This window comes from Bos indicus, chromosome 11 (assembly GCF_029378745.1).
Source record: "Bos indicus isolate NIAB-ARS_2022 breed Sahiwal x Tharparkar chromosome 11, NIAB-ARS_B.indTharparkar_mat_pri_1.0, whole genome shotgun sequence".
NCBI classification, from domain to species: domain Eukaryota; kingdom Metazoa; phylum Chordata; class Mammalia; order Artiodactyla; family Bovidae; genus Bos; species Bos indicus.
In genome coordinates, this window is record NC_091770.1 from 45,983,389 (window position 1) to 45,997,658 (window position 14,270).

Consider the following 14,270-nt stretch of genomic DNA (forward strand, 5'->3'; position numbering starts at 1 on the left):
TTGTGTAAAATGGCATGACCATGTTGAATGTATAAGTTTGTTAATTAAATTTTCTTCTAATAAAAATTTATTATGAAAAAAATTACTTAAAGGAAAAATACATTCAAAAGATTTAATTATATGTTATGCAATTTGCAGAAAAATATCTTCAGTGAGAGGATAGGGCTAAACTTAAAACTGAGTAAGTAACATATCCATGAATGGAGTGGTAAATAATGAAAGAATTTGAGTATCTCAAAGAAGTAAATACCCAATTGAATGGCAGATTTTGGTTCCTGGTGATACCCATCCCTGGGTGCTGCTAGAAGCCAGACCTCCGGATCTAGCCCACTTGGAGACAAATCCACGGGATAGGTTCAGCCTTCAATCCGTCAGGCAGTCAAAATACTTTCACCTAAGTTCCTAATGAGAAGCCACATTTTATTCCATCTGTCTTGCGATACAAAAGGCTGTATCACAGGGCAGCGCCACAGCCCCACTTGTCTGGGCACGTGGAGGACATCCAGCCTTAGACTTCTCACCCTCACCCAGATTTGTTAGGGGTCCTGCATCACTCTTTTTATCAAGCTGTGCAGCATGTGGATCTTAGTTCCCCGACCTGGGATGGGATCCATGCCCCCTGCATTGGGAACCAAGTTTTAGCAACTGGACCACCAGGGAAGTCCCTATCCCTTGCCACTCTTGGCACATCTTCAGGTTATAGTGTTGCTGTAACAATCCTGCCGACTCTGTCCACCCAACTGTGCCCTTGAAACACGGACCTGCCAACACACCTAGTGGTTGTAACTGGTACTGCGTGATGTATTATAAAAACACGTTTCAGTGACTGGAGTGATTCTCTTGATGGTAAGGGTTGCTCCCACTGGGAAAATGTTACAATGACAACAGCAGCAATGGGATGAGCACACTTCTGGGACCTGTCTGGCACCCCCAGCCCAGCCATGTGGTGTGGGAGAAGCAGTGTAGGATGAGAGGGGAAACCACTGCACTGGCATTTAAAATATGGTGGAGGCAGGTGTGCCTAAGAAACCAGCCAGCAGACTACACACTGCCCTTTCACTCACACCAGTCAGTCCTGGAGAGCCTTCTGGGACCTGTCTGGCACCCCCAGCCCAGCCATGTGGTGTGGGAGAAGCAGTGTAGGATTAGAGGGGAAACCACTGCACTGGCATTTAAAATATGGTGGAGGCAGGTGTGCCTAAGAAACCAGCCAGCAGACTACAGACTGCCCTTTCACTCACACCAGTCAGTCCTGGAGAGCCTCTGAATTTCAAGTGTTAATTACTGACAATTATACAGAGTGCTGGAGAAGGCAATGGCACCCCACTCCGGTGCTCTTGCCTGGAAAATCCCATGGACGGAGGAGCCTGGTGGGCTGCAGTCCATGGGGTTGCGAACAGTCTGACACGACTGAGCAACTTCATTTTCACTTTTCACTTTCATTCATTGGAGAAGGTAATGGCAACCCACTCCAGTGTTCTTGCCTGGAGAATCCCAGGGATGGGGGAGCCTGGTGGGCTGCCGTCTCTGGGGTCGCACAGAGTCGGACACGACTGAAGTGACTTAGCAGCAGCATACAGAGTGCAGCCTGTGGCAAAGGTTGTGAGTGAACGTGGCCCCTAGAGCTTGGGGCTTGGTATCTTTACAAGACGAGAGGACACAGAGACAGAGGAGGTTGTTAGTGAAGGCTGAATGAGTATCTACTAGTAGAGAAAAGCCAAGAACTGTCGGCAACCACCAGAAGCTGGAAACAGGCCTGAAGATTTTCCCAGTCTCCCGAAGGAATCAACCTGCCAGCACCCTGATTCTGAACTTCGGGCTTGAACTGTGAGAGGATATGTATCTGTCTCCTCAGTTTGTGGTTGACCATTCAACAGCCTCAGGAATCTAAGGACTGAGCTTGACGCCAGGCGGAACACGCCATTGGATAGTATGGGCTCCAAGAGTGAAATTTAGATGCCTCCCTTGGGACAGTATGTTTAACACTGGGATCAGTGAAGAGGGGGTGAAGGGGCCCAATGGAGGCCACTCTCTCCCTGGCCAGTCACCTGGCCAATCCCCTTCCAGGCGACCTGCTCCCCTTTGCCTTTCTTTTCACCACACCCTCCTCCCTTCCCACTGAAATGTGCAAATCTCACATAAAATCAAACAGCTGATTCCTCCTCCCTTCTCAACCTCTCCCAATTCTTAGTGCTATTCTCAGCTAAACTATCAAGAAGAGAGTAATCATTAACGCTGCCCAGAGGGGTTTGCATATGTAAGTAGGTACTTTTTAACCCAAATTAATTCAAGTGAGTGTACTCAGTCCCTTCAGTGATGTCTGACTCTCTGCGACCATAAGGGCTGTAACCTGCCAGGCTCCTCTGTCCATGAGATTGTCCAGGCAAGAATATTGGAGTGGGTTGCTATTTCCTCCTCCAGGGGATCTTTCCTACCCAGGGATCAAACCCGAGTCTCTCATGTTCCCTGCATTGGCAAGTGGGTACTTTACCACTAGTGCCATCTCAAGGGCGAGTAGTTTTTGTGTGTCTGTTTTTGAATGTTTCTCCTTCTAGGACATTGCTCAGCAGAGGGCAGTAATACTAGGACCTCCCTTCTAGATAAATTGGCCTAAAGAAGGGGCTTCCTTTCTGTCTCTCTGGCTTCTCATTGAATCCTCAAACACTATTACAGGTAGATTTGCCTTGGGAAGCTTACTGAAAACACAGAATCCGGAGCCCCACACACCATCTCACTCAGTGTAAAAGCCAGAGTCCTGGTAACTGCCCCCAAGGCCACATGCATCCAGCCTTTTGGTAGTGCCTTGACCTCCCTCATCATTCACCCTGTACTCCAGCTAAACTGCCCTATCCTCCTGCTCCTTGAATGGATCCTGCAGGTTCCAACCTCAGGTGAGGGCCTTTGCATTTGCCATTTTCTCTCCTGGGACACTTGTTCCCGGGGCTCCCTCTCTCCCCGTCTCAGATCTTTGTTCAGTGTACCATCTCCGGGAGGTCCTCTAAAGTTCTGCAGCAATTCCAATGAGTGGAGGTCTCCACCACCAACCCAATTTTTCAGACACCAGCCGGGTGGCCTATAATTCAACTGAATTCTGACCCTACTGTTACCAAGCCAGGGGTCTACAACAAAGAAGGAGTTTATTCACAGAGCAGCCAAGTGAGGAGATGGCAGAACATGTCTCAGATCCGCCTCTCCAAAGGCAAGGGGCTTGGGATATTTATGGGATAAAGAAGCAGGGTGGCCTTAGGCACTGGGATGGGTGGCCCGCCAGAGATGAGAAAAAGATGAGGTAACTGGTGTTCTGCACAGGATATCCAAGTTACATGCTTCTTCATGAGATGCCTGCTCAAAGGTGGAGGCATTAGCAGGATCTGAGGGTGAAGTTTCCAGCCCTCTGATGACAAAAAGTCATTCACCCAACACTTGTGCAGGCCCAGTTTCAGGGCTGGTGGTCTCAACCAATCTTAAGGAAATTGAGCAGAACCCTACAGGGTTATCCCAGTTGCAGTCCCCTCCAGGTTCCTCAACCTCCTGCCTTAAAAAAAAAAAAAATCCACCTTAGTTTCCCTGCCCTCTCAAGTTTCAGAAGAGAGACTCAAGCAATTGATTATTTAAGAAGGGACAAAAGCAGAGAAATTCCCTGGTGGTCTGGCGGTTAGGACTCACTTTCACTGCCATGTGCCCAGGTTCAATGCCTGGTCAGGGAAGTAAAATCCCACAAGCTGTATGGCGCGGCCCTCCCACCTAAGGAGAAGGGGAGGGCAAAAGCAGGAACTAACAAAAGTTCAATCAGAAGAAAGTAACACACACACAAAAATAAGAAAGTCACACATCCTGCAGACTTCACCCTATATTGTCTATAATCACCACCACCCCACCTCAAAAAAAAAAAAAAAAAACGTTGGAGGGTTTGGGGTTTTTGAATACAAGCTACCCATTCTCTTTGCTTGGCCCTGAAATAAACCTTTCACTGCTCCAAACTTCCAGGTTTCAGTTTTTTTAGCCTCACTGTGCACTAAACACATAAACTTTTTTTTAGCAATCTGTTTCCTTATCTGCTGTAAGATAAGCTCAAGAATCTCTGTTAGTCACCAGTTTCTGTTAACCAGGTGGGGCTGGATTTCCCTTTCTACAGGGAGATAGCATCAGATTCTACAGGTTAAGGGGTTGGTCCTCCAAGGCTGCCTTCCTTTGCCCTCCCTGCCCCACACCCCCATAAGCAGGTACACTTCAGGGGGCAACCCTGAGCCCAGGCTGTGCTAATCTGTACTTCTGGTCAACTGGCTAGAGAAGACAGGAGTTTTCAACAGAACCCTCCTTGTGTTCAATGAATTTGCTAGAGAGGCTCACAGAACTCAGAAAACATTTTACTTGCTGTTGGACCAAGATATAACTGAGTATGTCACTTGGAAACAGCCAGATGGAAGAGGGGAATAGGGCAAAATATGGGGAAAAGGCATGGAGCGTCCAAACTCTCCACCAGACCACCTCCTCAAATCTTTTTAGGTGTTCATCAACCTGCAAGTTCTCCAAACCTCTTCCTTTTGGGTTTTCAGTGGAGGATTCATTACACAGGTATGAGTAATTAAGTCACCAGTCATATGTAACTTTGTTCGTAGTGATGCTTTCTAAGGCTCACTTGACTTCACATTCCAGGATGTCTGGCTCTAGGTGAGTGATCACACCATCGTGATTATCTGGGTCATGAAGATCTTTTTTGTACAGTTCTTCTGTGTATTCTTGCCACCTCTTCTTAATATCTTCTGCTTCTGTTAGGTCCATACCATTTCTGTCCTTTATCGAGCCCATCTTTGCATGAAATGTTCCCTTGGTATCTTTAATTTTCTTGAAGAGATCTCTAGTCTGTTCCATTCTGTTGTTTTCCTGTATTTCTTTGCATTGATTGCTGAGGAAGGCTTTCTTATCTCTTCTTGCTATTCTTTGGAACTCTGCATTCAGATGCTTATATCTTTCCTTTTCTCCTTTGCTTTTTGCTTCTCTTCTTTTCACAGCTATTTGTAAGGCCTCCTCAGACAGCCATTTTGCTTTTTGGCATTTCTTTTCCATGGGGATGGTCTTGATCCCTGTCTCCTGTACAATGTCAGGAACCTTCATCTATAGTTCATCAGGCACTCTATTTCTCAGATCTAGTCCCTTAAATCTATTTGTCACTTCCACTGTATAATCATAAGGGATTTGATTTAGGTCATACCTGAATGGTCTAGTGGTTTTCCCTACTTTCTTTGCCAAAGCCTTTTCTATGCCAAAGCCATTGACATAGACATAGACATTGACATTTATTGTGTGGATCACCATAAACTGGAAAATTCTGAAAGATGGGAGTACCAGACCACCTGACCTGCCTCTTGAGAAACCTATATGCAGGTCAGGAAACAACAGTTAGAACTGGACATGGAACAACAGACTGGTTCCAAATAGGAAAAAGAGTATGTCAAGGCTGTATATTGTCACCCTGCTTATTAACTTTTATGCAGAGTACATCATGAGAAACGCTGGACTGGAAGAAGCACAAGCTGGAATCGAGACTGCCGGGAGAAATATCAATAACCTCAGATATGCAGATGACACCACCCTTATGGCAGAAAGTGAAGAGGAACTAAAAGCCTCTAGATGAAAGTGAAAGAGGAGAGTGAAAAAGTTGGCTTAAAGCTCAACATTCAGAAAACGAAGATCATGGCATCCGGTCCCATCACTTCATGGGAAATAGATAGGGAAACAGTGGAAACGGTGGCTGACTTTATTTTTTGGGGCTCTAAAATCACTGCAGATTGTGACTGCAGCCATGAAATTAAAAGACGCTTACTCCTTGGAAGGAAAGTTATGACCAACCTAGATAGCATATTAAAAAGCAGAGATATTACTTTGCCAACAAAGGTCCGTCTAGTCAAAGCTATGGTTTTTCCAGTGGTCATGTATGGATGTGAGAGTTGGACTGTGAAGAAAGCTGAGCGCCGAAGAATTGATGCTTTTGAACTGTGGTGTTGGAGAAGACTCTTGAGAGTCCCTTGGACTGCAAGGAGATCCAACCAGTCCATTCTAAAGGAGATAGTCCTGGGTGTTCTTTGGAAGGAATGATGCTGAGGCTGAAACTCCAGTATTTTGGCCACCTCATGAGAAGAGTTGACTCACTGGAAAAGACTGATGCTGGGAGGGATTGGGGGCAGGAGGAAAAGGGGACGACAGAGAATGAGATGGCTGGATGGCGTCACCGACTCGATGGACAGGAGTCTGAGTGAACTCCGGGAGTTGGTGATGGACAGGGAGGCCTGGCGTGCTGCGATTCATGGGGTCGCAAAGAGGCGGACACGACTGAGCGACTTAACTGAACTGAACTAACTTGACAGGGACCCGAGATGAAAACTCAGCGTCCGTCCTTAGATTCAGAGTGTATGCCCCGGGAAGCGGTCACGGCCTGGGTAACCCAGCTTGAGTAAAGGAGACTTTCAGGTCTCAGGAGAGACTTCCAGAGTACAGCTCTTGGAGTGACTTCCACCTTCCCGCCCACTCGGCCACGCGCAGGACCAGCCTCCGGAGCAGCGGAGGAGCGCACGCGCAGATCGAAGGTGCAGCGCGGCTTCAGGGGTCAGGTTCCCCGTCCGAGCACTCAGCAGCAGGCAGCCACAGAGCGCAACCAAGCAGCGAACAGTAGCATGTTGAGGGGTCGCGGCAGCGGAAGCCGCTCGCCACCAGCTCCAATCGGGAGGCTTAGAGAGCGATCGGCGACGGCGAAGTGCCGCCGTCCGGCAAATCTGCACCGCACTCCCAGTATGGCGGAGGTACCGCGATACTTCCCAGTACTTCCAGGGAATTCCTCACGCAGCCAGGGCAAGCCGGAAACAGATGGGCATCAAGTACCCCAGCCGGCCGGAGGCGGAAGCCGCTACGCAGGGCGCCGCCATGACTCTTTGGGTCTGCTGGGAAGGGGATTTCCTACCGAAAGTAGGAGTCAAGGAGGCTGGGCGGGCGCCGCCATGACAACTTGATATCGGAAAAGGCGGGACTATTCTTCCTCATTGATCCTCCTCCAGCATCGGCCTCAGGATGTGAGTAGCTGGATCGCCTACCCCGTACCTACCCCCGTACTCCTCGTCTTCCCCAGTGTTCTGGACTTAGGCCAGGACCCCGAGAAGGATTGACTTCTCTGTTCCCTGAAGATTCGAGCCTCAGGATTCATCTCTGTCCTTCACAGGCCCCAGTTCTCTGCGTGTTCACAGAGCCCTCTCTGAGCGTTTAAATTCCACTCCTCTTTTGGGTCCAGTCTCTTAACACCCCAAACTTTGCCCCTGAAACCCCGGGTCTGGTCACTCACCCTGTATCCCTACCACTCCGGACTTGTCCCAGGAGCTCTAGGACTTTTAATAAGCCTGTCCTTAGAGCTCCATATTCCTCCCCCTGGATCATCTGACTGTACCTGTTGAACTTTTCAGATCTGTCCAGTACTTCAGACTTCACCTATAAGGCCCACACCTCTGATCTCTCTCTGGATTTCCAGACTGTGTTCCTGAGGGTGGGAAAAGCTCAATTGTAGAACCCTCCAGATTTACCCCAGAGCCCCGGCCCTCACCCAGGGCCTCCAGGTCATGCTCCTAGGACCCTGAGACCTCCCCCAGAACCTCCAAATACGCACCAGGGCTTCAGGTCTCACTTTCAGTACCCGTGTCTTCAGGCCTCATCTCTAAAACCTTCTGGTCAAGAGACCCTTCCCCAGAACCCAAGAGGTCCCCCATTTGGACCTCTAAACCTCACTTTTAGGGCCTTCAAACTCATTTAGGGCTCCCAGGTTCTCTCAGAGAATTCTAGGTGTTAGTCCTAAGGCCCTAAGACTTCTCTGCATGCTGGGACTCCCAAGACCCTTCTTCCAGGAACCTTAAAACCTGCCTTAGATAATCAGACTTTTTTTTCCAGGGCCTTCACTATCTCCCCAGAAGCTTCCAGCCTGCTCCACAATCCCCAAGGCTCATGCTTAATTCTCTACTCCCTGGCCCTTTTCCAGGATTCTTCAAACTTTCAGATTTACCCAAGACCCCAGTCCCACTCCTGACTTTGATCAGAACAATAAACTACTTGTTTATTGTTTATTAACATAGGAAAGGTCACAAACAAGCAGAACCATCTTTTTGATGTGACAGTAAGAACATGTAGTGTTGTTTCTTTTCTGAAAGTCTTTAAGAACAGAATTTTAAATTTTAGTTTAGGTTTAGAAATGATCTTGGTTTTTCTTTCCTAATGGTAATAGCTAAAAGCAGTGTACAAATATGAATACTTGAACAGTAAAAGTATAGGCAGTTTTTTCAGTTGTTCTGTTGTGTCTTAATCTTTTCATTGGATGCATTGGTATAAGCAGATGCTTTTAAAAAACAAGAGCCATTAATAGCTTGTCTTCTAAAGTATCTAAAATGGGATGGTACACACATACACTTTCCTTCATTCAACAAATGATTTTTGAACACTCACTATATACTGAACACTGCTATATGCACTGGGGGTACAGCCGTGAACAAAATGGGCCAAGTGCCTGCCCCTGAGTGCTCCCTTTCTTGCCTTCTGCCTGGACTGTTCCTAGTGTATCATGTCCCACAGGCAGGCGGCCCTGGAGATCACTGCTCGCTACTGCAGCCGGGAGCTGGAGCAGTATGGCCAGTGTGTGGCAGCCAAACCGGAGTCATGGCAGCGAGACTGTCACCACCTTAAGATGAGCATTGCCCAGTGCACATCCGCCCAGTGAGTGTGGGCAAGTACGGGACAGTGGGGGTGGGCAGCGGAGTGGAAGTCTCCCTGGCTTGAAATACCCTGCGTCCCGCAGCCCAATCATCCGTCAGATCCGCCAGGCCTGTTCGGAGCCTTTCAAGGCCTTTGAGGAATGTCTTCGACAGAATGAGGCCGCCATGGGCAACTGTGCGGAGCATGTGCGCCGATTCCTGCAGTGTGCAGAGCAGGTACAGCCGACACATAGACCCTCCACCTTGGAGGTAAGATGGGGCTCAGCAGTTCATCCCACCCTGTCATCCTTCTGGTTGCTCAAAGACCAGGGAGTCACCCTCAGCCCCACACAGAGCTTCACCATGTATCCTGACCCCAGGACATCGGGACACAGTCCTCTCTCACCCCTTCCATAGCCCCTGCTTTAGTCCAGCCACCTCCACCACCAGGAGACCTGCCTCAGCCTTCTCCCTGGTCTCCCTGAATCCCCTCTTACCTTTCTAAAGTTTTTTTTTTTTTTTTTTTTTTGAGGTTTTGGCTGTGGTGGTTGCTTCTCTTGTTGCCTTGTTGCAGAGCACAGGCTCTAGATGTTCGGACTTCAGTAGTTGCAGCGCATGGGCTCAGTAGTTGTGGCTCCCAGGCTCTAGAGCATAGGCCCAGTAGTTGTGGCCCACAGGCTTTGTTGCATCTTCCTGGATCAGGGATCAAACTGGTGTTCCTCGCATTGCAAGGCAGTTTCTCAACCACTGAACCATCAGGGAAGCCCCCCTCTTACTTTGTCTCCATGCAGTGGCCAGAGATAACATTTAGGAACTGAAAACTGATCACATTACATCTTTGTCTAAAGTTCTTCAGCAGCTTCTGATCCACATTGAGAACAGAATCCCAGCTTTCTGCTGGTTCTCTGTGTTCTTTTCCAGGCTGACCCGATCTGCCTCCTCCCTTACCCACGTCCCCTCTCTCCTCCTCACTGCCTGTCAGCTCTGCAGGGATGGGGCAAAAAAAAAAAATCATAACTTGTTTTAATGTAAAAAGTACATAAGCAGATGCACAATATATCTATGGTATTAAAATGTCATGGATGGGTGCAGTTTTTGTTTTTTTTGGAATGTTCAAAAAGACTCCTTGGGGCGGGGAGGCAGTAATTTTAAAAAAAGAAAAGTTGAGAAATGCTGGTTTAGATATTTACTGTCTCCTCCACTGTACTGTGAGCTCTGAAGGTGAAAGTCAGATCTTTCACCAGTTCCCTCTCAATCCCCCTTCATTTGCCCCCCTCTCTCAGTTCTTGGGGTGCCATCTTCTCTTCTCCAGCCCAGAAGAGAAGCTCTTGGGCCTCCATGCTCTGTCTTAGCTCTTTCAATCCATTCTCTGTGATGGTCCCAGGGTGATTCCAGAGGAAATCTGATAATGTACTGCTTTATTTAGAAACCTTTTCATGGGGAAGTGGGAAGGAGGCTCAAGAAGAAGGGCATATAGGTATATATATAGCTGATTCACTTTGTTGTATAACAGAAACTAACACAACATTGTAAAGCAATTATACTTCAGTAATAAAATGAAAAAAAGAAACCTTTTCATGGTGCTTATGTTGACCAGGTCTGGTCTACCCCTCTTCCCCGACTCTGGGACAGCCTCCAGGGCCCTGCAGGATGTGGCCTCTGACCTTCCCACTCCCCATATCCTCCTCAAGCCCTGCGTTCCCACCCCAGAGAACGTGCAGTTATTCAAATGCCCATTAAACTTGCCTGCTGCTAAGCTTCTGTCTCACTATTTCTGCCTGGACTGCCCTTTCCTACTCCATCTGACTCATTCCATTTCCAGCTTAGATGTCCCCTCCCTCAGGAAACCTCCCCTTGTGGCCTATCTCCCTGCTCCCAGGATCCCTGAGCTCCTTCCACTATGGCTTATATTTTTCCCCTTGTAACTGCTTTCTTCCTATTGCCAATTTCAGAGGAGTTCTTGGCTAAAGACTAGGGAGCTGCCCTTATACCAGATCCTGTAGTCAGTGGGTTTTTTTCATAAGGCAGAGATTAGTTCAAATCCCAATTGAGTCATCTGTGAGACAGACTTAATTCTTTCCAAAAAATATTCATTAAGGACTGCATACTATTTGTACTGCTGCTGCTGCTACTGCTTCTAAGTCGCTTCAGTCGTGTCCAACTCTGTGCAACCCCATAGACGGCAGCCCACCAGGCTTCCCCATCCCCGGGATTCTCCAGGCAAGAACACAGGAGTGGGTTGCCATTTCCTTCTCCAATGCATGAAAGTGAAAAGTGAAAGTGAAGTCCCTCAGTCATGTCTGACTCTTAGCGACTCCATGGACTACAGCCTACCAGGCTCCTCCACCCATGGGATTTAACAGGCAAGAGTACTGTTAATCATATGTTGGTGACGTTTCTTTCAAGTTATTGGGAAAGACCTCATCTTCCCATCTCAGGGCCAGTTCCTCCCTCCCTCCCTCCCTCCCTGAGTGGGCAACCAAGCCTCACCCTTGTCTTCCTGTGGTCACCCCTGCCCTGGTCCTCAAGTCTACTCTCCCCTTGAAGCCAAACAAGCTTTTTATTTATTTGTTTTTTAAATTATTATTAAAGTATAATTGATTTACAGTGTTACATTAGTTTCTGCTGTGCAGCAAAGTAAATCTGTTATACATTAATATATATCCACTCTTTTTTAGATTCTTTTCTCATATAGGTCATCATAGAGTATTGAACAGAGTTCTTTGTGCTATGCAGTAGGTTATCTGTTCAATACATATATATATATATATATATATATATATATATATATATATAGGCTTCCCTAGTGGCTCAGACAGTAAAGAATCTGCCTGCAATGCAGGAGACACAGACAGAGGTTCAATCCCTGGTTGAAAAGATCCCCTGGAGGAAGGAATGGCAACCCACTCCAATAGCCTTAGCTGGAGAATTCCATGGACAGAGGAGCCAGTCTATGGACTATCACTGATTTTTTCGTGTATGTGTATATATGTGTGTGTGTGTATATATATATATATACACACACACACACACACACACAATCTGTTTTATTTCAATTTATCCCCCACTTCCCCTTTTCTCTTCATAACTGTAAGTTTGTTTTCTACATCTGTGAGTCTATTTCTGTTCTGTAAATAAGTTCATTTGTACCATTTTTTAGATTCCACACATAAGCGATATCCAGAGGAGCTTTTAAAAACAGAAATTGGGTCACATCTGCTCCTTTAAAGCCAGGTGGTTCTCCAGTGCACTCAAAGTAATTAACCCCACACCCAGCTCCTCCTCAGTGTCCTCTCTTTCCCTGTTTTAACATCCCAATTGTAGCTTTTCCTCTTTGAGGGGGGCATTGAGATTCAGGCCTCCTGTATCCTCTGGTCTCCAAAATAGCAAATGCACAGGCTCATTTAGTATAACATAGTATAAAGACATCTCGTATTAGCTTAGCTGACCACATAAAGTACTACTTGTACCACCATACACACACACCACACACCTCTCCTCTTCACCCTGATGTAGTTATTTTGTCTTTCCTTTCCTTTTTCTGTTTTTCTTGTCTGAGAGGCATGTGGAATCTTAGTTCCCTGACTCGGGATCTAACCCGTACCCCCTGCAGTGGAAGCTGGGAGTGCAGACTCTTAACCACTGGACCACCAGGGGAGTCCGTAGTTTTCTTCATGGGATTTATCAGCTAACGAATTTTTGTTCACTTGTTATCTGTCCCTCCCTGGAGTCAGAGATGTGTGTCTGTGTCCACTGCTGGGTCCCTGGAACCTGTCACAATCCTGTATGTACACAGCAGGTCCTCTGTAAACCCAACAGAACGCTGCATTTCTGACCCCAGTAGTGACAATTCCCTGCTCCCGAGGTGTTCACATGAAGACAGCTGAGGTCATCACCTGATGCCCTTTCCCTCCAGTCTGAGCTCTGCCAGGGCAGCCTCTGCTGTGTCTACACAGTCTCCCCAGCATGGTCCCAGGGCCAGCCAGGCACACAAGAGGTGCTGGTAGACTCTGATGTGTTTTTTTCCTCAGGCACACCCACTTCCTGCCTCCTGAGGACCCTTCGGATTGTAGGAAAACTGGACATGAGTGATTGGCCACAGGATGTCCCCTCCCCTGAAGAATGGCCAGGTGGAGTGCTGAGGGCCCTGGATGTGGGCCTGGCTTCCCTGGACATCAAGATTCACAATAAAGACTGTATAAAGACTGTATACCAGGCTTGAGTCCTGCCTTCAGCACCTGAGGGGGTCCCATTTCCCCACCTTAACCGAGTGTACCAAAGGGGTCTTGGGGCACCAGCCAAGCCATGCCAACTGTTCACCAGGGTTAAGACGACCCCTCTTCTGTCCTTAGCTCTGCCAACATCCGTTTCCTGGTTCCTGCTGCATGGATGTGGAGAAGAGCTCTCTCTCCCTTTAGCTCTAGCATTTACCAAGTCTTCACTAAGTGTTTCCTTGAGGCTTTGGGGGCAATAAATAACAGACCTCCTTGCCGCCTGAATTCAGAACCAGCTGGGTGATAGACACGGGGCATAAGGCAGTGTAGGTGAAAATACTTGCTTTTGTATTGAAAACATCTGCATTGAAGGATGTGGCTTAGGGTTTGCCGCCCTGGACTTCTCTTCTGTCATGGTTTCCATCCTTCCAGGGTCTAACCCTGGCTTCCTTGGTGGCTCAGTGGTAAAGAATCCTGCCAATGTAGAAGACGCTGGTTCAGTCCCTGGGTCAGGAAGATTCCTTGGAGAAGTAAATGGCAACCCAACTCCAGTATTCTTGCCTGGAAAATCCGATGGACAGAGGAGCCTGGTAGGCTACAGTCCGTTGAGTCTCAAAAGAGTTAAGATGCGACTGAGCTATTAACAACAACGAAGGGTCTAACAGAGAGAATTTGAATGCAGGTAGTATTTGGGGGGCGTGATTCCAGGAACACCAGTAGGGAGTAGACAGAGAGGAAGGTGTATCATCAAGCCAATTATTCCTGAGGCTCTGTCCCACCTGGGACTTCTGGGAGACAGCAAAGAACATCCCTCAGTTTCCCCTTCCCAGGGGCAAGGAATTCAGGGTGTATGTACACCAGCTCCCTATCTGACATTGAGGGATGTTTCCACAGGCGTTGATTGCCCTGTATGTAGCCAGGTGCCCTCCCACCAGCAGAAGAACCCTGAGCAGAGGGCAGCAGGGAATGAAGTGAGCAGCCTTCAGCACACAGGATGAGTATGCTCAGGGGATGGGTAGGTGCCAGCTGTGGCTACTGCAGCTTCTTCGTCTTTGTTTTCTGGATCACAGCCTCCACTGGCACAGTTGGTTGATCCATCTTCCTGCAGAGGCAAGTCCTAAAGGGCAGAGGGTGGATGGGCAGGTGTGCAGGAGAGAGCGAGTCCAGAGCCTGCACCCAGCTTCACTATTCAGATAAGTTGTTCCTCTTTTGAGGGGACTCATGTCGCAGTGCTGACCAGATCCTAAAGCTTGCACTCTGGCTTGGAAAAATGAGCCGGGAGTCTCTCCAGGGGATTTGATTCCTGAAACAAAGGGCGTTGTTAGTTGGCTTAGGA

General features: G+C 47.9%; 1 protein-coding gene across 5 annotated transcripts in view; it reads left to right on the forward strand.

The window, feature by feature from the left end:
• The first annotated feature begins 6,639 nt into the window (after nt 1-6,639).
• CHCHD5 (coiled-coil-helix-coiled-coil-helix domain containing 5) overlaps nt 6,640-14,270 on the forward strand; it is a 34,133-nt gene continuing 26,502 nt past the window's right edge. For 2 of the 5 annotated variants that reach the window (XR_011569275.1, XM_070798774.1), the window contains exons 1-3: nt 6,660-7,064; nt 8,602-8,742; nt 8,825-8,990. Coding sequence is in view for 4 of the 5 variants with exons in the window: in XM_070798774.1 (XP_070654875.1) it covers nt 7,063-7,064; nt 8,602-8,742; nt 8,825-8,990 (309 nt within the window). In the remaining variant the exon portion in view is untranslated. Of the gene's footprint in view, nt 7,065-8,601; nt 8,743-8,824; nt 8,991-12,751; nt 12,931-14,270 lie in introns of those variants that run through there. The other 3 variants (XM_019970249.2, XM_070798771.1, XM_070798772.1) reach the window with 3 other exon arrangements.